This window comes from Sminthopsis crassicaudata, chromosome 2, assembly GCF_048593235.1.
Source record: "Sminthopsis crassicaudata isolate SCR6 chromosome 2, ASM4859323v1, whole genome shotgun sequence".
In the NCBI taxonomy this organism is placed as follows: Eukaryota; Metazoa; Chordata; class Mammalia; order Dasyuromorphia; family Dasyuridae; genus Sminthopsis; species Sminthopsis crassicaudata.
In genome coordinates this window covers 657,810,211-657,835,242 of record NC_133618.1, presented here as the reverse complement: position 1 = coordinate 657,835,242, position 25,032 = coordinate 657,810,211, and the positions used below count along the sequence as shown (strand labels likewise).

Here is a 25,032-nt window from a genome sequence, read left to right as displayed (position 1 = left end):
TCATTAATTATTAACCCTTCAGAGCCAGTTGTCTCCCTCTGTAACATCTATCCTTCCAAGGGCAATATAAGCAGTGAGTGGGTTCCATGAAGAGCCTCTGGCATTTGAGAGAGCCACTGACCTCTTTTATCAACAACATGTTGGTATTATTAATAAAATGATTAATGATCTAGAATGATGTCTCTCAAATCTTTTAAATAACACAGCACAGTGAGCTGGATGTAACAGAAGGAGACCGGCTCTCTTACTAATCACCATTTGTTGTGCTGGTAACCACCATACATTCCCAGCAGATGGATTGAGTCATAACTCTTGCTGGGAACCATCCTCTCACTTGTCAGTGGGTCATATGTGATATCATAAAACCCAGGACGGCTTGTTCCCATTTTCCAGGGTGTCACAGGAAGAGCGATCACTTTTTCTCTAGGGAAATCTACTCTAGCTTTTGCTTCCCTTCTAAGGCAAAACAACGTGTCCAAAAAGTCTTCCTCCAATAAAAGCATCCACAGGGACAGGAAGGACCGTCCTTGTCATGAGTCAGAAATGAGGACGGGGTTAGATGCATTTTGTTCTTGACCCTTCACTTAGAAATTGCTTGTCACGAGGTCATAGATCTAGATTTGGAAGGGACTTTAGAGGTCATCCAATTCAATCACTTCATTTGTGGCTGTTGTTGCTCAGTCACCTTCAACCTCCATGACCCCAGTTGGGATTTTCTTGGCAAAGATACTGGAGCAGTTTGTTATTCCTTCTGCAGCCCATTTTACAGATGAAAAAACCGAGGCAGACAGGGTTAAGTGACTTATCCAGAGTCACACAACTAGAAAGCGTCTTCAGTTTTTACAGATGAGGAAACTGAGGTCCATGGAGGGTAAATGACTTGCCCAGGAGTAACTCACACAGATAGCAAGTGTCAGAGAAAAGATTTGATTCCCAGGTCCTCTGATTTCAGGTCCTCACTGTACATGGTCAAAATGCTAAAAAGCACAATATCAAAATACATATGACCATCCCATAGCATGAGATGGGTTAAAAAAAAAAAGAGTAGTAAATGACATTTATAGATCTCATTCTCTGGAATTCTGACCTGTTTCGGCACCTGAAACACAGTTACCTCATTATTTCTTCTCTTACTTGTCTATCCACTTTTCCTCTCATCATCTATGCCATGCTCTCTGACTGTGGGTGGGTATCCCCAATATTCTGTTTTAAGCTCTCTTCTTTCTCTAAAATCTCTCTTGGGGATCCATTGGCTCCTAGGAGGTCCATTATATCTCTGTGTAGATGACACCCAGAGATCCATGCATCCAGCTCCTCTGACCTTTGGTTCTGGATTACCAGCCGCCTGCTGGACTTTTCCATTGGATGCTCCATTCATTGGCTCTCAAACACATCATTTCCAAAATACATAACACATTCTCTCTCTCTCTCTCTCTCTCTCTCTCTCTCTCTCTCTCTCTCTCTCTCTCTCTCTCTCTCTCTCTCTCTCTCTTTCTCTCTCTCTCTATCTCTCTCTCTCTCTCTCTCTCTCTCTCTCTCTCTTTCTCTCTCTTTCTCTCTCTCTCTCATATCTATGCCTTTTTTGTCTCTCTGTCTCTGTCTCTGTTTTTCTCTCTCTGTGTCTCTCTGTGTCTTTTTCTCTGTCTCTCTCTGTGTGTCTTTTTCTCTGTCTCTCTCTGTCTCTCTCTTTCTCTCTCTCTCTCTCATATCTATGCCTTTTTTGTCTCTCTGTCTCTGTCTCTGTCTCTGTTTTTCTCTCTCTGTGTCTCTCTCTCTCTGTGTCTTTTTCTCTGTCTCTCTCTTTCTCTCTCTCTGTCTCTCTCCCATCTCTGTGTGTATGTATGTATGTACATAATACACATATACTATGTTATATAAAAGTAAATATATGTAGAGAGATAGCTATATAGTTACTCTTTCTTTTTTAATATGAACTTACTAAACATAAACAAACCTGAATATTCACATATGCAAACAAACTAAAAAGAGATTAAACATGAAACCATGAACTTCTGTTATACCATTTGTTGGTTTTTCCCACTGTGTACTGTTTGGTAGGTTTTGGGCATAATTCAAGTTTACCCTGGTAGCTTTGACTACTCTGCTTATCTCTTCCTTCTGATCTTCTGCTCTCTTCTGTTTATTTTTAAATGTTTCATGAGTGAGCTTATCATTTACATATCACTATTACCACCCCTTAATTTCCCTCAATTATCCCCCCAAAAAAAGGTTTTCCCTACTACCACTCCCCTAGGTTTGTAATAAATAAGTATAATCATGCAAAGGAAATTCCCAAAATGGCTGTGGCCAAAAATGTAAATGTCATCCTGCATGTCTGGTCTAGCACTCCTGAGCCAAAAGGTGGCAAGTGTGTTTATTGCCAGAACTCTGGAGTTGTAATCAGTCAGGGCACTCATCAGCCTTAAGTCTTTCCCAGTGCTTTTCTTTGCCGTTTCAGTCCCTGCAGGAATTGTTCTGGTTCTGCTCTCTTCACTCTCTGTTACTATGCAACCCTCCCAAGTGTTTCTGAGATTGTCCCATTCATAATTCCTCATGGTGAAATAACAATTCCCTATATTCTTTTGCTGCACCAAGTCATGCAGCCAACACTAGTTCTGTGTCTATAAAATGATGGGGTTGGATTACATGACTATCCACATTCTTTCCAGCTCTGAGTCCCATGTTCCTGTGAAATATCACTGAGGCAAGAAAATCCAATCAGCTGTTTCTCTTCCTCCCTTTCTGGGAAGCTACAGAAAACTCCCAAGCCTTCCCTTGATAATTTCTGGCAGGGAGTGAATGGGAAAGATTTACTCTGATTCAATCAGTTATTTGGTTTCATAGTTTTATAGCTATAAGGAATTTCAGAGGATCATCTAGTACATGTTACAGATGAGGAAACTGAAGTCAGAAAGGTGACACTATTGCAAATGGCAGAGCTGGAACCTGGATGACGATTGCCTGGTTTCCCAGCCTTTGGGCGTATTCCCACTATAATGAAAAAAGCCAGTGCTAAAGATTCTATCCTGCTAGGAAAGTAGGACATCATCCTCCTTACTTCCTCCCCAAACTGCACAGCATATGGCCTTGGACTCTGAGAGGGTCTCCTCCTGAACGCTGCTTCCTGTTCCTGTGAGTGTTTCCAGAGGTTTGAAGGAGATATCTCCTCAAGAAGCAACAAGAGTCCCCAGAGGCTGCTGTCCAGTGTCCCTGGTGCTGGGTGGATGCTGTGATGGGAACCAGTTTCTATAGGTTTCCTGCCAGGTGACTCCAAATGCTGTTTTTTGGGGGGGCGGATTTTGAGAAAAGGAAGTTGGCCAGTTTTCTCAGAAACAAAATACAGCTGTCTATGTGCTTCCTCAGGATGGTTTATAGATGGGTGGATTGGCAGAAGAGTTCTCAGGCACTTCAGTATGGGGAGAAGCCCCCTTAACAGTATGTCCTCATCTAGGAGGGACCCCAAGAATGCTTGAACTAGGTGATATCGTGGGAGAAGCATCAGATGAGAATGGAGATAGAAGTAGGTTCAAATCTTCCATTAAACACGTACTCATAAGATTTGAACTAGCAGAAACCTTAAAGGTCGTTCTGTGACTATGTGCAAGCCAGTCTCCCTGAGCCTCAGTTTACTCATCTGTAAAATGAGGATAATACTTCACAGAGATGCTACAAAGAATGAGTCAAGTCAACAAGAATTTATCAGGCTCCTACTATGTGCTGGACACTGTGCAAATGATGTAATATATGTAAGGTACTTTGCAAATCTTAAAGCATGATAGGGAGGGTTCTTTTAATAAACCCAGCCTGAATCTACTATTATTACCAACTTTTGCCCTCTCTCTGCTTTCCTACCTTATTCATTGGAATTGTAGGTGTTTAAGGTTTGTAAAACACTTTGTATGCATTTATTAAATCATAAAAACAGCTCTGAGCATAGGAACCATTATCATTCTGTTACAGATGAGGAAACTGAGGCGAACAAGGCTAAGGGACTTGCCCGGGGTCACACAGCTGGTCTCTGAGGCAGGATTTGTACTTGGGTCTTCCTGACTTTGTTTCCTCTGCCTTCCTTTCTTTTTGCCTCTGATTTCCCTGCATCTATGAGACTTCTTTGTCAGTTTAGTGACTTTTCTCACACATTTACAAATTGTTTTTCTGAACAGTTGGAACAATTCACAGCTTCCCCAGCAGTGCATTAGAGTGTTTAGGCAGATGTGGCCTGTTTTCCTCCTGAGTTTAGTACTTCTCTCATTTGGGCTGTGAGCCCTTCAGGCTAGAGTCATGTTTTCTCCTTCTGGCAAGACAGGGCTCTTATTGATGTTCAGTCGATGCTAATTGTACTATTAATATCCCTCTAAATGAGCCCAGTGCTCTTCTCAAGGACTCCCAGACATTCAAGGTGAAGTTGTTTGCTTTATCTTTTTTTTTAGGTAATTTGGAAATTGGAAACTTAAACCTGAACTTGGAAGCTCATGAGACAGGAAAGGCCACTTGGTGGCTTAATTTCATGGCGTGTTCATCATAGGACAAGTCTAGAATAGAGGATTGTGGCCTTCTGCTCCCTCTCATCTACCACAGATAAAAACTTCTGAAAATTGGGGTACCGTCCCCTAAACCCCGTAGTGTCTCAGTCTCTATGCTTATGTCACCTCCCCTGAATGCTTACCTGCAGCCCAGAAGCTTTGCCAGCATCCACATGGAACTAAGTCTAGAAAAGCTGCAGCCCTCTCATGCTTACTTACATTTTTCTAGCATTCATCAATAAGCTGGGTTGTTTGTTGTTTTTTTTTAACACTTGGAAAGCTGACATTCCCCCAGGCTCTCTCCTGACTCTGTAGGCAAAAAGCCAATTATATTTCTTTGGAAGGACAAAGATTCTCGTGCATTCCAGGAAAGTAGTAAAATGTTCAAAACCCAGAAGGATTCATTCATTCTCATGCCTTGTTTCACTCTTCAGATCACCTCCTGAGAGAGAGAGGGTTTGAATTCCATTCCCTGACTCCTTAAACCTTTTTTGTTGTTCTTTCTTATACCTAAAGTCCAGATGCTTCCACCAATCTCTTCCTCTGTCTTTCTCTCTCTCCCTTTTCTTCTTCTTCTTCTTCTTCTTCTTCTTCTTCTTCTTCTTCTTCTTCTTCTTCTTCTTCTTCTTCTTCTTCTTCTTCTTCTTCTTCTTCTTCTTCTTCTTCTTCTTCTTCTTCCTCCTCCTTCTTCCTCTTCCCTCTCTCTCCTCCCACTCCCCCTTTCTCTATTTATTTCTCTGTCTCTCTCTACCCTCCCACTCCTGTAATTTTGTTCATGTAGAGTCCATCTTCTGAGGAAACTCCTGCCTTAAAAGATGCACACCTACTCTTCAAGTCAAAGTCTTAAGTTTTGCCCAGGTACACAGAGAGTTGTGATTTGCCCAGAATCTCACAGAGAATCTGTGTTGAGGCAACAGTTAAATCTTGGTCTTCCTAATACACTCCAAGGTGCCATCCATCCACTATGCCAGGATTCCTTCTTCCCCTCCTTCATTTTACACACAAGGAAATATAGACTCAGAACTATAAAATGACTGTCAAAGTAGAAGTTACAAAGAGGTGGATATGGAAAGTTAATTGTCTGGAGAACCCAAGTTTAAAACTATCTCTGCTGTTCTTGCTTCCTTGGGCAAGTTAGAACCCCACCTGAACCTCAGTTCCCTCATCTATAAAAGGAGAGGGTGACCCCTGATATCCCTTTCAGCTCAAATTTGTGATCTGATGTAAGCAGGAGCAGGCAGCCTTGGGAGTGGGTGGATGTCTTCAGTCCTTCTCACCTTCTAAACTCTGTCTTAATTTCCAACATCATCGTTCAACCAAAACTTCTCTCTCCAAAGTTACCAATTGATATCTTAATTGACAATGACTTTTTCTCAATCTTCATTCATCTTGTCTTCTCTGCACTCTTTGTCATGGTTGATCACCCAGTTCTCTTTGATATTCTCTCCTCTCCAGGTTTCTGGGACATTATTCTATCTCGCTTCTCTTCCTCTTCTTTATCTGATTGCTTCTTCTCAGTTTTCATTGCTGAATCTTCATCTGGGTGATTCCTCCTAAGAGCAGTTGTTCCATAGGGTCTAGTCCTGGGCTCCCTTTTCATCACCCCCTTTACTTAGAGATCTTCCCAGCTCCTATGGGTCCAATTTTCATCTCTATGCTGGTGATTCTCAATTCCACTTATTTATCCCTAATTTGTTTCCTGACCTCCAGCCTTGCATCTCCCACCACCTGTTGCACATTCTGAACTGAACATTCTCAGTTTCATCCTCAACTCCTCACTCACCCCATCCAATCTGTTGCCAAATCCTGTAGAATTTATCTTAGCAACGTCTTTTAGATATGCTCCCTTCTCTCTAACATTGCCCATCACCTTATCTACCTGCAGATCTCATCACTTATCTACTTGGATGTTCGACAACCAGCTGATGGCTCTATCGGCTTCAGCTCTCTCCCCAATCTACTCTATCTTCCACTAAACTATCAAAGTGATCTCCCTAAAGCACAGATCTGACCCTTTTAATCAATAGATTCTAGTGGCTCCCTATCATTCCCAGGAGCAAATATAAAATATAAAGCCCTTCATGGCCTGCCTCCCCCCTCTGAGCTTTGTCACTCCCGCTTACTTTTAGATATAGACACTGGCTTCTTTGTTATTGCTCCCACAAGACACTTCATCTCCCAGTCGTCCCCATCTTCACTGACTGTTCCCCTAAACCAGGAATTACCTTGCTCTTTATCTCTACATTTTCTATTCCCTGGCTTCCTTCAAGTCTCAGCTAAAGTCTTACTTTCTGTAGCAAGCATTTCCAAATCCTCCTTAATCTTAATGGCTTCCCTCCTAGACTGTCCTTAATTTATACCATATATGTCTTGTTTGTACACAGTTGACTGCACATTATCTCTCGGAGAACTGTTAAGTAATTTTTCAGTAATGACTGACTCTTTGAGACTCCATTTAGACTTTTCTTGCCAGAGATACTAGAGTGGTTTGCCATTTTCTTCTCCGCTCATTTTGCAGATGAGGGAAACTGAGGCTTTGCCCAAAGTCACACAGCCAGCAAGTATCTGAGGCTGATTTTGCACTCAGGAAGATGAGTCTTCCTTGTTTCAGATGTGGTACTCTAACCACTATTTCATCTAACTTCTCTATATCCCTGAGAACAGGAACTGATTTTTTTTTTTTTTTGCTTTTCTTTGTAATTTCTCAGTAATTGGCACAATACCTGGTATACAGTAGGCACTTAATAAATGCATATTGACTGACTAAGTGAACAAAGGGTGGCTGAACAAAAGTCAGCTATATTGTAGAGAAGTAGAGTGATTCTTATTCTGAGAGGGTTTAGATGGAATGCGGAAAATATTATTTGCAATTAAGTAATATTATTTGTAAAATATTATGCTAAATATTATAAACACAAATTAAAAACAAGAGTTTTTGCTCTCAAGGAGCTTACATTCTAGTTGGGGGGAGGGAGAGCACAATGCCCTGAAGAAGATGGAATTAGATTAGAAGCCCTGTGGTCTTTAGGTTATATTAACAGGGCAGGTGGCAAGGTTGGAAAGGGGTGATCCTAGCCAAGTCTGAATGGGCAGAGTTTAAACCAGGACCATTAGAAGATGAAAGAAAGTGGTCCACTGGGTACTGCCCTCTAAGTACGTGGGGTTTGATCTTCGATAGCTTCTAACATCTTCAAACCCCAAGTTTCTATGATTTTCTGAAAAGCAAGATTCTAGGAACCAGAAATACCACGGGCTATATAACCTACAAAAATATTTGGTTAGAGAGGTTTGATAGGAACAGACACTATCCCTCTGGAGTGAAGCTTCCGGGTAAAATTTGGTGCACTACCCCATATCTCCAACCACCCACCCACAATTCTCCTTGCCTCTTCCCAGAGGCCAGAACAGGACGAGAATTCAGAGAACTGGAGCTTCTCAGTTGAAGGAAGCTCAAAAGAAGGTGCTGTGCTACAGATTCCCTTTTCTAGAAAAGCCTCAGGGATCCTCTGGGGAAACAGCAGGTGGCAAAAGATCCTGAGCCCATGAAACATGGAGTATTTTGCACAAATGAAAACGAGTAGGTTGCTTCCCAATAAGTAGAATTCAAGGGAAGGAGCTTTTCTGGGAAAACTAGTTTTGCCTCAGGAAATATGTTGCTGATGTAAGATGTTAGGGGAGGTCATAATTTGTTTCTAGGAATCTGGCCCCTCTTGGTATAAGGACCATTGAGAAAGAAAAAAACAACCACCTTCTTACTCTTTTGAGAAAAGAGCTCTCCATATGTGCAGCACAGCAAACGTGCTCTCAGGCTATTTGAGTGGGACAGCTTCTTGGCTTTGCTGTGGACAGAGGCTGGGAAGTAGCTTCCTGGTCACATCCTCAGTGATCGCTCTTAATTCACAGACTTTCAGAAGTTAGCTACCATTTCTTCAATGATCTTCCTTAAGCTCGATATTTTTTGATCTCTGAGGTTATCGACCATTTGTTCAATGTTCTTCCTCAAGCTCCATCTTCTTTGACTTCCAAGATTATGGACCATCTCTTCAGGTTCTTCCTCAAGCTCCATCTTCTTGATCTCAGAAGCTTTGGAAGATGCTGACTGCTCCCTCTTCCTAGATTTTTTTCTCCTTTTGGTTTCCATTTGTCTTTTCCTGAAGGTGGAGAAGTGGGTAGGATGTTGGACTCTGATCAGGAAGTACTAGGTTTGAATTCTGCCGTAACCATTTCTAACTCTGTAATCATCTTATGTAACTCTGAATCATCTTAACCTTTCTTAAGCTTCACGTTCCTCATCTGTAATATAGTTAATAGTAACATTCTCACAAGGTTGTTGTGATAGGTCAAATGTAATAATACAAGTGGTTTGTAAACTTTAAAATTCGATACAAATTTTAGATACTATTATTCCTTAGCATTGCTCTACTGAGTGTCTTATTTCCTGTCTCACTTAAAAAAATATTTTTTCAGACACTCAGGGTTAAGTGACTTGTCCAGCTAGTACGTATCTGAGGCTGGATTAAACTCAGGTCCTCCTGACTCCAAAGCAGATGCTCTATCCACTGTGTCATCTACCTAGTCCTTGTTTCACTTTTCTTAAAGTGTTTTGTTGATTCTTAAAAAAAAAAAATCATTGTGACTCCCTGTCAACTCTTGATAGAATCCACCTCTATAAGAGAAGTGAAAGTGAGCAAAACAGTCAACACATTGACTCCTCCTACTTAGCTCCCTATCTCTAATTCAACAGCTCTTTGCTGAGAGTGGAGCATGTTTTACTCAAAATAGAAGTGGAATGGATGGTCTTGGGAAGAAGCGGTCTTTCTGTGTCTCAGCAAAAACTGAGTGAGTACTGGCCACATGCTTTACAGAGGAGGTAGCTCTAACCCCACTGAGGAGCCATCCCTTCCAGCTGGGAGAAAAAGTGACTCCATCATTCTGAATGTCCATGTCAGGGTTAGGGTGAGAGTGGGGGGGAGATGATGCTATTCCAACTTTTTCTGGTTTTAGAAATGTTTAAGTTACTGATTACTCTTGTTTTTATGTCACCATCATTTACCAATTCCTTCTCCCTCCCACACCTACATAGACCTCTCGTATAAGAATTCTATTTATTTGTTTATTTATCTATCTATCTATCTATCTATCTATCTATCTATCTATCTATTTATTTATTTATTTATGCTGCTGAGGCAATTGGAGTTAAGTGACTTGCCCAGGGTCACCCAGCTAGGAAATGTTAAGTATCTGAGGCCAGGTTTGAACTCAGGTCCTTCTGAATTCAGGGCTGGTGCTCTATCCACTGTGCCACCTAGCTGCCCCTCATATAAGAATGTTTAAAAAAGAGAGGGGGAAAAGCAGTTCAGCGAGCAACAACAGCGATAACCAATCAGTCTTAATTTGTTCGTATTCCACTTCTGAAGTCCCCCATCTTTACAAGGAAGGGAGGGGAGGTATGTTCTCATGTCTCTTCTTTGGGACAAAGCTATAATTATATAATGTTCAATTTGGATACTGTTATTGTTCATTTACGTTATTATTTTAACTACATACACTTGTGTATAATGAGGCAGTGAGGTGGTACAATGCATAGAACACTAGATCGGGAGTCTCATTCAAATCTAGTCTCAGACACTCACTAGTAGGGAGACCTTGGGCAAATCACCTAACCCCTATTTGCCTCAATTTCCTCATCTGTAAAATGGGGGCATACTGGAAAAGAAAAAGGGAAACCTTTCCAGTATCTTTACCAAGAAAGTCACGTGGACAAGTGTCCATGGGTTCATATAGAATTGAACACAACTGAATGAGTAAACAACAATAACAATAACTCCTAGTATATAATGTTTTCCCAATTTTGCCTACTTGACTTTGCATCAGTTCATAAAAATCTCTGTATCCTGATAAGTCTCCATAGTTAATATTTCTTATGCTTAGTAGCCCCATCACATTCATATACCACCGCTGGTTCAGATATTCTTTAAATCAATGGCATCCTGCCCTTTGTCCAGTTCTTTGCTATTACAGTAAGCACCACTAGGAATATTTCGGTTTTCCCAGGACCTTTGTTTCTCTCCTTGACCTCTTTGGATTACATGCCTCCTTGGATCATAAGGTTTTCTTTGAAACATAATGAAGAATAATGTTGCTTCTGTTCATGGCTAAATAACAATTATATTTGGGGTTAATTCCATTTCAGATTCTAGCCAATCCATTATTCATCTGATGTAAGGTTCACTTTGCTTTAGGTTTCCATGCTTAGGGGCTGTAGTTATGTTAAGCCCCTAGAAGGATGGAGTCCTGCATCAACTAGCTCCAACATCTCTTTTCCCCCTTGTTTCAAAATGTGAGCTGTTCAGCTGACATCATTTTTTCTCTTTTTGCAGGACATAGGTGTCCTCTACCTGATGGCAAGATCCAAGATGCGGTCCAGCTAACCACACAAGGCTAGGGGCTGGGCAAGTTGTGGGGAGGGGAAGGAGCTCCCAGAGCCCTTCCCTCCCTCTCCTCCAATCGATCCCCATGGAAAAAGGACATTCTTGGCCTCAAGATACCCGGGACCTTCTTCACAGCCTGAGAATGAGGAGCAAATATGCTCTTTTCCTGCTATTTGTGGTTATTGTCTTTGTCTTCATCGAGAAAGAAAATAAAATCATATCAAGGTAAGAAATTAAGGAAACTTTCCCCTTATTTTCACAATTATCTTCATTCATTGAACAAAAGTGCCCATTGTACATGAAGCATCATGTGAGGCACTGGGACCCAAGCAAACTTTGGATAAGACATTATCCCTACCCTCATAGAGCTGGCAATCTTATAGGATGAGACAAAACAATGACCCAAACCCACTGACTTTCATTTCATTTGTCTATCTATCCATCTATCTCTCTACTTACCTACCTACCTGTCTGCCTGTCTATCCATCTATCTATTTGCCTATCCATCCATCTATCCATCCATCCATCCATCCATCCATCCATCCATCCATCCATCCATCCATCCATCCAGCTCTTTTTGTAGTGGCTAGAAAATGGAAAATGAATGGATGTTCATCAATTGGAGAATGGTTGGGTAAATTATGGTATATGAACGTTATGGAATATTATTGTTCTGTAAGAAATGACCAGCAGGGTGAATTCAGAGAGGTTTGGAAAGACTTACATGAATTGATGCTGAGTGAAATGAGCAGAACCAGAAGATCACTATACACTTCAACAACAATACTGTATGAAGATATATTCTGATGGAAGTGGATATCTTCACATAAAGAAGATCCAACTCACTTCCATCATCTATCTGTCTGTCTATCCATTCACCCATCCATCTATCTAACTATTCATCTATCTATCTTCCTACATACCTACCTACCTACCTTTCTGTCTATCTGCTTATTCATCCACCATTTATTCATCCATCCATTCATCTATATCTACCTACCTATGTACCTATACATCCATCCAATCATCCATCCATCCATTATCTCTAGCTACCTACCTATCTGTTCTTTTGTCCATCCAACTATCTATTTGTCTATCTAGCCATCCATCCATCCATCTATCAATCTACCTACCTACCTATCAGCTGTATCTGTTGTTTCATTAGTATAGGGTATTCCCAATGAGAAAACTTCTCCCAATACAGACTGGTATCTGCTTCACTTTTGGGGGGACCAAAACTAAATATTATACATATTTATTATAAAGGTTCTCTTTTTTTTCTTTTTTCCAGTTGGGTTAAGGAGATGATGGAAAGAGGGAAAATAAATTTAATTTTTAAAAAAGATACCTAAGTTCCATTCTTAACTGTCACTAATTTTTATTTCATGAGGGAGCACACAATTGGGGTTAAGAGTCTTGCCCAGGGTCACACAGTTAATAAGTATCTCAGGTGAGATATGAAAGCAGTTCCTCCTGACTCCAGAGTGACTACAGCACTTAGCTGCCCCTGCTTCTAACTTTAGCTATAACTATGAATTTATGCAGATTAACAGATCTTATTGATTCTCACTTTTTTTCCTTTGTCTACTAGAGACTTTGAATAACCCTGGATCCTATTTCTCTGAGTCAGGGATTAAAGTAGAGAGAATTGCTCCCAGAAGGTTTCCTGAAGGAAATGGCGTGTATATTGGCATTTGACTCCTTACATAGGCATTAATTTTAGCAGTGATATTATTTTATTTTTTTGAGAGGCAATTGGATTAAGTGACTTGCTACACAGTTAGGATGTGTTAAATGTGTGAGGTGCTGACTCCAGGGCCAGTGCTCTATACATTGTATCATCTAACTGCCCCTACTGATAATATTTTATTTCTTCTTCTTTTTTAAATTTTTATTTATTTTCAACACACATAGTTTTATGAATGATGTTGGGAGAGAAAAATCAAAGCAAAAGGGAAAAACCATAGGAGAGAAAAAAAAAAAAAAACAGAATAAAGAAGTGAAAATAGCATGTAGTAATTTACATTCAGTCTCCTTAGTTCTTTTCTGGATGTGGATGGCATTTTCTGTCCAAAGCCTATAGGGCTTGCTTTGGATCACTGAACCGCTGAGAAAAACCAATTCTTTCATAGTTGGTCAGTGCACATTCTTGTTATTGTGTACAATGTATTCCTGGTTCTGCTCATTTTGCTCAGCATCAGTTTGTGTAAATCTTTCCAGACCTTTCTAAAATCAGCTTGTTCATTTTTTTGTAGAACAAAAATATTCCATTACTTTCATATACCATAACTTGTTCAGCCATTCCCCAACTGAAGGACATTTATTCTTTTTCCAATTCTTTGCTACCCTAACAAAGCTGCCACAAACATTTTTACCCATGTGGGTCCTTTTTTCTCTTTTATGATTTTCTTGAGATACAGACCCAGTAATGGCGCAGCTGGGTCAAAGGGTATGCAGACTTTTTAATAGCCCTGTGGGCATGGTTCTAAATTGCTCTCCACAATGGTTGGATCAGTTCACAACTCCACCAACAACACATTCCTGTCCCGATTTTCTGACAGTCCCTCTAACAATTATCATTTTCTTTTCCTGTTATCTTAGCCAATCAGAGGTGTGAGGTGGTATCTCAGAGCTGTTTTAATTTGCATCCTCTCAGCAATAGTGATATAGAGCATTTTTTTTTCATATAACTATAGATGGCTTTAATGTCATCATCTGAAAGTTGTCTTTCATTTCCCTTGACCGTTTTAGCGATAATATTTTGGATGGAATCAAGTATTTGTTAAGTACTTCGATAAATGTGGAAATATCAATAGAAGTGCACGTTAACATATATATTGGATTACTTGTCTGGGAGAGGGGATGGGGAAAAGGGAGGGAGAAATTTGAAACAAGGGAGAATGTTGAAAACTATCTCTACACACATTTTGAAAATAAAAAGCTATTCGATATCATTTTAGATAGAATTATTTATTTGCAGAGTGCTTTGATAGATGTGGAAATGTGTATTGAAGAACTGCACACGTTACACATATATTGGATTACTTAATATCTAGAAGGTTGGGGGAAAAGGGAGGGAGGAAAAAATTGAAATACAAGGTTTTTCTGGGTGAATGTTGAAAACTAGCTTTGCGGATGTTTTGAAAAGATCTAAAACTTGACGTGCTTTGCCAGCACTGTGGTCTGAGTTCCGTTCTCACTCATTCTTCTTTGCGCCGCCAGGGTCTCGGACCGGCTGAAGCAAATCCCGCAGTCGCTCCTGGACGCGAACGGCACGGACCCGGCGCTGCTGCTGGCCGAGAACGCGTCCCTGCTGTCCCTGAGCGAGCTGGACTCGTCCTTCTCCCAGCTCCGCCAGCGGCTCCGGAACGTCTCGCTGCAGCTGGGGGCCGGGCCGGCCGAGCCGCCGCCGGGCCCGCGCCGCCACGTGCTCCTCATGGCCACCACCCGCACGGGCTCCTCCTTCGTGGGGGAGTTCTTTAACCAGCAGGGCAACATCTTCTACCTCTTCGAGCCCCTGTGGCACATCGAGCGGACGGTGACCTTCGAGCCCGGGGGCGCCAACGCGGCGGGCTCGGCGCTGGTGTACCGGGACGTGCTGAAGCAGCTGTTCCTGTGCGACCTCTCCATCCTGGAGCACTTCATCAGCCCGCTGCCCGAGGACCACCTGACCCCGTTCATGTTCCGCCGAGGGTCCAGCCGCTCGCTGTGCGAGGAGCCCGTGTGCACGCCCGCCGTCAAGAAGGTCTTCGAGAAGTTCCACTGCAAGAACCGCCGCTGCGGCCCCCTCAACCTGACCCTGGCTGCGGACGCCTGCCTGCGCAAGGAGCACATGGCGCTCAAGGCCGTGCGCATCCGGCAGCTGGAGTTCCTCCGGCCGCTGGTGGAGGACCCCCGCCTGGACATGCGCATCATCCAGCTGGTGCGCGACCCCCGCGCCGTGCAGGCGTCCCGCATGGTGGCCTTCTCCGGCAAGTACGAGACCTGGAAGAAGTGGGTGGCGCAGGGGGAGGCCCGCCTGCGGGAGGACGAGGTCCAGAGGCTGCGGGGCAACTGCGAGAGCATCCGGCTGTCGGCCGAGCTGGGCCTGAGCCAGCCCCCCTGGCTGCGCGGCCGCTACATGCTGGTGCGCTACGAGGACGTGGCCCGCCTGCCGCTGCAGAAGGCCCGGGAGATGTACCGCTTCGCGGGCATCCCCCTCACCCCACAGGTGGAGGACTGGATCCGGAAGAACACCCAGGCCCCGCAGGACAGCAGCGGCATCTACTCCACCCAGAAGAACTCCTCGGAGCAGTTCGACAAGTGGCGCTTCAGCATCCCCTTCAAGCTGGCCCAGGTGGTCCAGGGAGCCTGCGCCCCCGCCATGCGGCTCTTCGGCTACAAGCTGGCCCCCGACCCCGCCACCCTCACCAACCGCTCCGTCAGTCTGCTGGAGGACCGCGGCACCTTCTGGGTGACGTAATGGCAGGAGGGGCCCGCATCCCCCGCCACAACCCCGCCCCCACTCCCCTGACGTCAGCTGCCAGACTGACCCGCCACCGCACAGGGGGAGCCGTGACAGGGCCTGAGAGATGGGCTGGGGGGGCAGGGGTCGTCCAGTGAGAAATGAGCCAGGCGCGTCCCTCCTGCTAGAGAAGCAGGCCTTACCCCTCCGGTACCCCCCCTTCTCCTCCTCCTCTTGCCCCCAGATTTCTTAGGACAGAATGAGACCAGAGCAGCCTCCTGCCCTGCAAACCCACCAGGAGGAATCCTCCCCGGGGCTGGAGCGACACTGCCTCCGATCTCATTTTCACTGCCCCAGCACCCTCTCTGCCTCCCTCCCCTGCTTCCTCCAAGTGCCTCCCGGCCCCTGCGGGGACTTCTGCCCTAAGCGCTCCAAGAGAGCCTCTCCTCGAGTTTATTCTAGTTGTTGTAGAAGAGGGACCTGGAGGTAAGAGAAAGCTCTAGCCGGGTCCGGGGCAGAAGGCTTCATGGGAAACTCCCGCCCCGGGGAGGCCCCTGCGGGCTCCTGGTTCTCACTACTACCTCCTTTTATCTCTAAGTTTACCCACTTTGGGGAAGACGGCTGCGTTAACCTGGCTTTTGGCCAAGCCTCTTACAATTTATTTATGGCACGAGCCTCTCTCCTTGAAGGCTGCCAGGCCTCCCTTTGGAAGGCATCATCAAAGCGAGGGGGACAAATAAAAGGCCTCTTTGCTTGATTGGCTGAGGCTGGACCAATGCCTACAAAGAATATGCAGGGGAAGGGGAGACAGGACAGCCCCAAGTCCCCATTTCTCTCTAGAAGACACTAGTCTTTTCCTACCCCTTCTTCAGACCACAAATCAGCTGTCAAAGTGACAAACCAGTATCCCTGAGCTCCCCTCTCCTCCATTGAAGTTTCTGGGGAGAAAACTGTATAACTTGGTAGGGGACCATTTGGGGCTTTAGAGTTATTTATGATGTCGTTTCTTCTTTTGTTATTTTTCTTCCAACAAGAAGTATTGGTTGGAGGTTGTTGGTAGAAAAGTCAGTTGAGGTCTTATGGGAGACTTAGAGGAACCAAAGGCTGGGGTTTCCCCTTAGCCCAGGGAGCAGGAGCCGTTGCTACAGGGGGGTCCCCAGAAAGAAAGGGAGGCAGCTGGAGTCAATTTGAGCCCCTTCAGCCCTTCCTCCCCTCCCACCACCAGTCCTGCTTTTCAGGAGACTTGTCTTCATTACCCCTATTGTTTTCCTGTCGTGGGGGTGCTTCCCCCTTTTCTTAGAGAGGCACTCTGACCTCAGAATGCTCAGAATGCTGTCTCCCTGTACATGTTTGTCTCTAAAGACAGTGTTCAGTGACAGGATCCCCCTGTCCCCTCAGAGCCGTGGCCTAAAAATTAGCAAACAAAAAAATGCATTTGCTATACACAGTTAATTCCACCAGCATTATTTATTAAAGTGCCTTCAAGTGACCAAAGCTCTGATCAGGGACTGGGCATCCAAAGACAAAAAAAACAAATAATTAGTGCCTGCCTTCCCGAAGCTTACATTCTCCTGGGCCACAGACAAGTGACAGTTTCACATCTGGTTATCCCAGGCCACCATATTTGGTGAAAGGTGACATTCTACTTTGAGATTGGTCACCACTCCGGGGAGCCCAAAGGCAGCCAAGCTACAGTGTCCAGAACCACGAGGGGTTCATCCTTGCTGGGCGGGGCTACTTCCATTTGGGGGAGCCATGGCTGTTGCCTTTCACGACTTCGTATTCCATGGATGGGCAGTGCAGTGACGTGCCTCCTTCCCAGTAGAGAGAGCTTCAGTTTGAACAAACTGGACTGACATTCATAGAACCCAGTAACACCATCTGGGAACCTCTTCCCACCTCAGGATGTGGTGTTGCTGAAGACATCTCTGGCAGGCCCAGAATGTTTTTTTCCTAATAAGGAGACTACTTTCCCCCTCCTCCCTGTCCCCACTCCTCCTTTACCTCCTGGCTCCCCAGAGTGGGAAGCTATCAGTTCCAGCTAGCACTGCCCTAACAGGCATTGAGGGGTGAGGGGGAGCCCTTCCCTCCACTCCCATGAGTTGCTTTCTGGGGCTGCAGGGTCCCTCCTCCCTACGCCATCATCCCTCTCCTCCCACCAGAAATTTTTGGAGAACTCTATTAAGAATGAACTTGGGAGGGGAGGGTTTCCTATCTTTGGGATATTGTTCACTGCAAATTGAATTAATTTATTTATTTTGTGAAGAGATGAAAAATAAAAAATAGTTTATTTGCAGGGAGTTTGTGTCATATATATATAAATATGCTGAGAGAGAGAGAGAGAGAGAGAGAGAGAGAGAGAGAGAGAGAGAGAGAGAGAGAGAGAGAGAGAGAGAGGAAGAAATGAGGAAGAAAGCAGAAAGCAAGAGCTGTTTATATTGACCACCCAGAAGGGAGGAAAATGAGGACTTTTTAAAAAAAAGATAATAACTTTTTTTAAATTTTCAAAATACATGCAAAGATAGCTTTCAACCTTCACCCTTGCAAAACCTAGTGTTCCAAATTTTCTCTCTTCCTTCCTCCCTACCCCTCCCTAGACAGCAAGTAATTCAATATATGTTAAACATGTGCAATTCTTCTATACATATTTCCATATTTATCATGGTACACAAGAAAAATCGGAACAAAAAGGAAAAAATGAGAAAGAAAATAAAAAGGAAGCAAATAACAAAAAATGAAAATACTGTTGTAATCCACACTCAGTTCCTACAATACTCTCTCTGGATTGCAAATGGTTCTCTCCATCACAAGTCAATTAAAATTGGTCTGAATCACCAATTGTTGAAAAGATCCATGTCCTTCAGAATTGATCATCATATAATCTTGTTGTCGTGTACAATGAACTCCTGGTTCTGCTCATTTCACTCAGCATCAGTTCATGTCAGTCTCCCCAGGTGTCTCTGAAATCATCCTGCTGATCGTTTTTTACAGAACAATAATATTCCATAACATTCACATACCATAACTTATTCAACCATTCCCCAGCTGGGGCATCCACTCAGTTTCCACTTCCTCGCCACCACAAATGGCTGCCACAAACATTTTTTAATTTATTTTTTTTTTTTATTAATTTTTATAATTATAACATTTTCTTTGGCAGTACATATGCATAGGTAGATTTTTTTTTACAATATTATCCCTTGTACTCCTTTCTGTTCCGGGTTTTTCCTTTCCTTCCTTCCACCCCCTCCCCTGGATGGCAGGCATTCCCATACATATTAAATATCTTATAGTATATCCTAGGTACAACATATATGTGCAGAACTGAATTTTGTTGTTGTTGTTGTTGTTGCAAAGGAAGGATTGTATTTGCAAGATAAAAATAATCTGGGAAGAGAAACAAAACAAAACAAAACAAAAAAAACAATGCTCACAGTTTACACTCATTTCCCAGTGTTCCTTTTCTGGGTGTAGCTGATTCTGTCTATCATTGATCAATTGGAATTGGATTAGCTCTTCTCTATGTTGAAGATATCCACTTCCATCAGAATACATCCTCGTACAGTATCATTGTTGAAGTGTATACTGATCCCCTAGTTCTACTCGTTTCACTCAGCATCACTTGATTTAAGTCTCTTCAGGCCTCTCTGTATTCTTCCTGTTGGTCATTTCTTACAGAACAATAATATTCATAACATTCACATACCATAATTTACCCAAACATCCTCCAATTGATGGACATCCATTCATTTTCCAGTTTCTAGCCACTACGAAAAGGGCTGCCACAAACATTTTGCCATAAACATTTTTTGCACATGTGGGTCCTGTTCCCCACTTTAATATCTCTTTGGGATATAAGGCCAGTAGTAACACTGCTGGATCAAAGGGTGTGCCCAGTTTGACAGACCTTTGTTTATAGTTCCATTTTGCTCTCCAGAATGGTTGGATCAGTTCACAACTCCACCAACAATGTATTCCGTCCCAGTTTTCCCATATCCCCTCCAACATTTATCGTTATCTTTTCCCATCATTTTAGCCAATTTAAGAGGTGTATAGTGGTACCTCAGAATTGTTTTAATTTCCATTTTTCTAATCAATAGTGATTTGGATGGTTTTTTCATTACTAGAAATAATTTTAATTTCTTCATCTAGAAAACTGTTTATATCATTTGACCAAAATGAGGACACCTTACAAGGCCTTGAATAAAACTAAGAGAAAACAGGAGTTTTGTTCTGAGAATTCTCAGGTCCCTAAAGGGGGCCAAGAGCCAATCATCGACTTTATACCCACAGGATCCAAACCTGGAATCTTGGAAGAAGCATATTTGGTGCTTTCTCTTCCCTTCTTTCCACCAGATCAGTGCTGGATGCAGAGAGCCCCCAGACAAGAGCAGCAAGGCTAGGTGGGGGCACAAAGGAGAAGAAGGAGGCAGTTCACCCCTTCATAAGACTAGTCCCTAATTCCTCTTCAGCCCTTTGTGATTTGCCAGGGGGAGCGGGGCTGATCTCAGGGGAAGGACTCAAAGACAGATGAAGCCATTCAACTTTTGCTTCAGCTGGTCCTCAGCTTTCCACCAGCACAAGAGACTCATTCAACAATTGGCCTATTTATTTAGTTCCCTGGGAGTTGATGGATACATCTTCAGCTCAACCTTTATAAATAGTACGGAACATTCCAGCCTGTGGGTGTGAGAGGGCAGTGGCTAACACCTCACACATCACGCCTTCTCCCTTCCCTGCCCTCCAACAGCCCTATTAGATGTGCTGACACAATTGAGTTATTTTCACAAGCCTATGAAGAAAAATGAGAGTTAAGGAAATTTGGGCTCCCTACAAAAATAGCTATCTTGCAAAAGTGGAGATCCCTTAAAGGAGAAGGTTTCGGGACAACAGGATAATTGTAGCCCTGAATAGGGGAAAGGGTAAGAGGAGAAAATGAAAAAAAAGTTGCTGAGTAATAGAAAAATGACTTGGATAAAAGTCAGGAAACCCTAAGGTCCGATGGTGACTTTGCCACATCAGCTTCGAGGAGCTCCTGTCCTCATGAGAGAAGGAGGGAGTTTGATACATGAGCTCTAAGGCCCCTTCCAGCCGAGTATCCTGTGATATTATACCTCTCAGGGCTGTTTTGGAAAGAATGTGAGAACCTCAGAGCAGCAGAAAGGGTCTTAGAAGGTCACGTTCCTTTCATCTCCCTCTTCCCAAGAATTATAATATAATATAAATATGTATAATATAATTATATATGGTCACCATTTGTCAAAGACAACTCCTTTCAGGGTGTTCTTTCCTTTGGCCGCCGACCTCCCACCCATTTGATGTTAAATGAGGTGCTGTCACCCCAACTTCTGGCAGAGAGCTGAGGCAAAGCTCACTTTCCTGAATGGACAGAAAAATTCAGCAGGGAATGGAGGTAGCCTAGTGAGGGAAAAGAAGCCTGGCCAGAGACCATGAGAGGAAACCCCTGGCCAAAAACTGGTGGGGCTGCAGGAAATGTGAGGAGACTGGGAAAATACAAAAGTTTCTGGTTTGTTTATTTATTTGCTTGTGGAGAATTCCTAAGCTCTGAAGCAATTGATTCTAGCTATGACAAAGCACCAACCTACATGTATACATCTGCTGGCCCCGAAATCAGTCCTTGAACACACCCCACATCTGTTGTCTCCAGAGACTCTAGAACAAGAATGCTTAACCCTTTTTGTGCCAGGAGAGCCTTTTGCTATCTTGTGAACCCCACAAATGCCTCTGCAGATTTCAGATCCTGTGGGTATAAAGTCAATGATTGGCTCCTGCCCCCTTTAGGGACCTGAGAGTTCTCAGAACATAACTCCTGTTTTCTCTTAGTTTTATTCAAGACCTTGTAAGGTGTCCTCATTTTGGTCAAAGGATATGAACAATTTTTAGATGAAGAAATTAAAATCACTTCTAGTCATATGAAAAAACACTCCAAATCACTAAGTGTATAAGATATAAAAAATTACCAAAAAACAATTATGCTGAAATACACTTATCAACATAATTTTAAAAAATCAAAGGAAAGAACAGCCCTGAAGTCAGGAGGAACTGAGCTCAAATGTGGCCTCAGACACTTAACACTTCCTGACTGTGTGATCCTGAGCAAGTCACTTAGCCCCAATTGCCTCAGGAAAAAAAAAATCAATTTCATTGACCTTAGTTTAAGAACTCCTGTTCTGGTAATAAGAACACTAGATTTTAGAAGAGGGAATTAAGATTCCCAGATATTTCAAGTCAATATTTAGGTCTTCTATGTTTTCAAAACAATTGAACCAGCTTGATATCTTAAAAGGATATGAGAATAGATTAATAAAGCTCTGAAATCATCATATCAAATTGGATTTATAACTAGATTATATATTATTATTTATTATATATTTAAATGGTCCTATATATATATATAATTATAGATACAATACATTCAGTGAAAGTTTGGTCTATCATAGCTCTTCTAAGCTATGTGCTTCTACTTGGATAATTAGCCAATCATGTGGCTTCTCCAGATAAAACAATTTCCAAGGTCCTTTCCACGTGGATTCCTCTCTTCTTTCAGTGGTGATGGTACTGCTCACACTTTTCACTGTACTATGTGTAGAGTCAAAGATTGAGAGCTAGAGAAGAATTTCAACATTATTAAGTTTCACCATTTTACTTATGGCTGAGAAAAAGACATGGGAACGTTAAAGCTTTACATGATCTGACTTATGCATCATGGCCAGACAGTATCGATCATCATAGGAATTAACTTTACCAAATGGTTGACAAATTCAAGTCCAGGTCTAGGGCAAACCCAGGCCCCAATGAAAGATGTAAGGAAAAATTCAGTAGAAAGGTGAAACCAGCAATGAAAAGGACACTAAATTTGGAGGACTTGTTTATTTATTTGCTTGTGGAGAATTCCTAGGATTTGAGTTTAAATTCCGACTCTACTCTTACTACCCATATTACTTGGGACAAGTCACTTAAATCTCACTGCCCCTCATTTTCCTGGTCTGTAAAATAAAGTATGCAACCAATTAATTATATAATACAAGAAAATCCCTTTTAAGATAAAGAGATCTCTAAAGTTACTCACAATTTTAAATTAATGGTCTATGGGTTCTTTAGTGCTTCTACATGAAATCATGGGTGACATGTTTTCAAAGCTTTTTTATCAACTGGAAGGAAGGTTTCTAATCATAAAAGTGGATTCAGATGTTGTAGATCTTAGAAGTCATGTAAGCCAAATCCCTCGTTTTACAGATGAAGAAATTGAAGACCAGAGAATGATTTGACTGAAACCACACAATGTCAGAGGTGAGATTTGAACCCACATCTTCTGATTCTAAAGTCAGTGTTCTTTCTATTGGCATTTATGAAGTTTCCTACTTGAAAGGCACTGGGATAGCCAGTGGAGAAATAATTTTTTTTTAAAATTCAGTCCATTTCCTCAATAAACTTATATTCTACTGGAGGGATACATGAAACACTATCTAACTGTAAATGGATACACTGGGATTTGAGACAAGAGGGAGGGAGCCCTGGGAAAATCAGGGAAGACCTTTTATAGGAGGCAGGACATTGACCAAACTTTGAAAGAAGACAGATTCTAAGGGGCTAAAATGAGGGAAGCACAGAGCTCAGCCTGTGCAAAGACTTGGAGGAGGGAAATCACAGGATCTGAGCATTGGAAGGAGCCTCCAAGGTCTTTTGGCCCCCATTCCCTCATTTGAGAGTTGTGGCTGAGGAATATCAATTAAGCCAGTATGGCTAGAACTTAAAGTGCATGAAAGGCAGTAATGGATAATAAAGCAGAGAAGCATAATGTGGAAGCAGACTCTGTGTGATTGGCTTGAAATATCAGGAGACTGTTTCTACTTTATTCTGTTCTAGATCTTGGGCAGTATAGCCTGGTGGAAAGTGCCCAGGATCAGGAGCCAGGAGAGCCGAGTTCTTATTCCAGAGCTGTAGAGCTAAGAAGACATCTTAATTTTACAGATAATGAAATTAAACAATTTGCTTCAAGTAAATATAGCAAAGTAGAAGGACCACCTGACTTCTAGTACACCTTTATTCCTGCACACCCCACTGAAGTAGTCTCTGTACTTTTTATGGTCCTCTTAAAATGATCTTAAAATAACCTCAAAGTTCGAATAATTTTGATTCTATATCTAAAGCTGTTATCAATCATTCATAGCTTCATATGGATTCATTTATTCAATGCTTTCCTGAGTGAATGGAGCTCCCAAGGGGAGGAAAAGGAAGGATCATTTTGGACCCTGACAGGACAAATATGAATACAATGACCCAGGGAGGCTTCTGAACACCCAGGACACATCATGAAGGGCCTGAGTGAAGAGAAGACCAATGTAGAAAGGGGAGTGAGAAGCCAATCCTCCAGTCCTCCATCTCAAGTCAGAAGGTCATAAGAAAGAGGTGGAACAAATCTTAGAGGTCAGCCAGTCTGGGGCTTCTTAAACTTTTTCCACTCATGATTCTTCTTCACCCAAGAAATTTTACGTGAACCTGGACATATGGGTATATAAAAGAAGCATATGAATCAAACATTTACTGATAACAAATCATCACCATCCCTATATTCAGTTACACAACCCCAAATGGGGCTGCAACCCAGTTGTAAGAAGCTTTGATGTAGTCCAACCCCAGACCCATTTTACAGTAGAAGAAACCGAGACCCAAACTGGGTCTGTGTCTTGCCCATATTCATAAGGCTAATACATGCTCTCCTCTCCATCCTTTGGCCTGACTCACTCAGGAGCTGTCTTAGAATCAATCTTGAGAGGAAATGCTTCACCCTATTGAGGCAAAAATGACAGTGTCAGGCATCAGGACTGGAATAGAGCTCCCAGACCAGGTGATGTCTCAGTCTCCACCTAAAAATATTAATTTCAGTGGCTGGTTTGCTGCTGGTTTTTTTTTCCTGACACAAATGGCATCCTGGAGAGACAAATTGTTCCTAATCATAGGGCAGAGAAGTGGCTTTGATGGAAAAAACTCTCCACCCTCTCCACCACAAACCAAGCTGGAATCTTCATCTTGTCTCACCTTCAGCTGTCTTCTGACTCCCAGACATTTTCTCCTGCTGATTTGCCACAATCAGAGCAAGTTTATAAGTGAGCAGGTGCACCTGTAATCCCTGAGTCCCACAGGAACACACTAAAGCATTTCAGCACCCGAGGGAAGACGGATAGCTCTCTGACTCTGGAAAGATGCTTCTAATGAGATAGCCTAGCCCTGGATTTGAATCCTAGCTTTGCTAACTTCTAATGACATGATCTTTAGAAAGTTATACCTCCTCTTTCAAAGTCTCAGGTCCTCATCTGTAAAATGGAAGGGTTGGACTCAAAGGTTCATGTCTATTCTTCATTCTGTAATTATAGGTGACAGTGATGTGCTGGCAAAAGTTTAAAAACTAGCTTAGTGGGAGGTGGGGAATATGCAGGATACATTTTAAAATTTTATCTACAGTATTAACACTGTCTACATCATTTTCTTGAATCTAGATAATAAATAAAACAATAAATCATTTAATGGGTGGGGAAGGAAGAGAATTTGGAGTGCAAAAATTAAAAACTAGTGTTTAAAAAATAAATTAAGCCTTGATTCATAGTACTTGTCC

At 42.6% G+C, this 25,032-nt stretch overlaps 1 protein-coding gene across 10 annotated transcripts in view; it reads left to right on the top strand.

Annotated features, from left to right (window-relative positions):
- Positions 1 to 17,698, top strand: part of CHST3 (carbohydrate sulfotransferase 3) — a 62,555-nt gene extending 44,857 nt beyond the window's left edge. For 7 of the 10 annotated variants that reach the window (XM_074296890.1, XM_074296891.1, XM_074296892.1 and 4 more), the window contains 2 exons: positions 10,904 to 11,179; positions 14,177 to 17,698. In XM_074296890.1, the coding sequence (XP_074152991.1) occupies positions 11,040 to 11,179; positions 14,177 to 15,416 (1,380 nt within the window). In that variant the 5' untranslated portion in view covers positions 10,904 to 11,039 and the 3' untranslated portion in view covers positions 15,417 to 17,698. Of the gene's footprint in view, positions 1 to 9,267; positions 9,363 to 10,903; positions 11,180 to 14,176 lie in introns of all 10 variants that reach the window. The other 3 variants (XM_074296895.1, XM_074296894.1, XM_074296893.1) reach the window with 1 other exon arrangement.
- Positions 17,699 to 25,032: the final 7,334 nt, after the last annotated feature.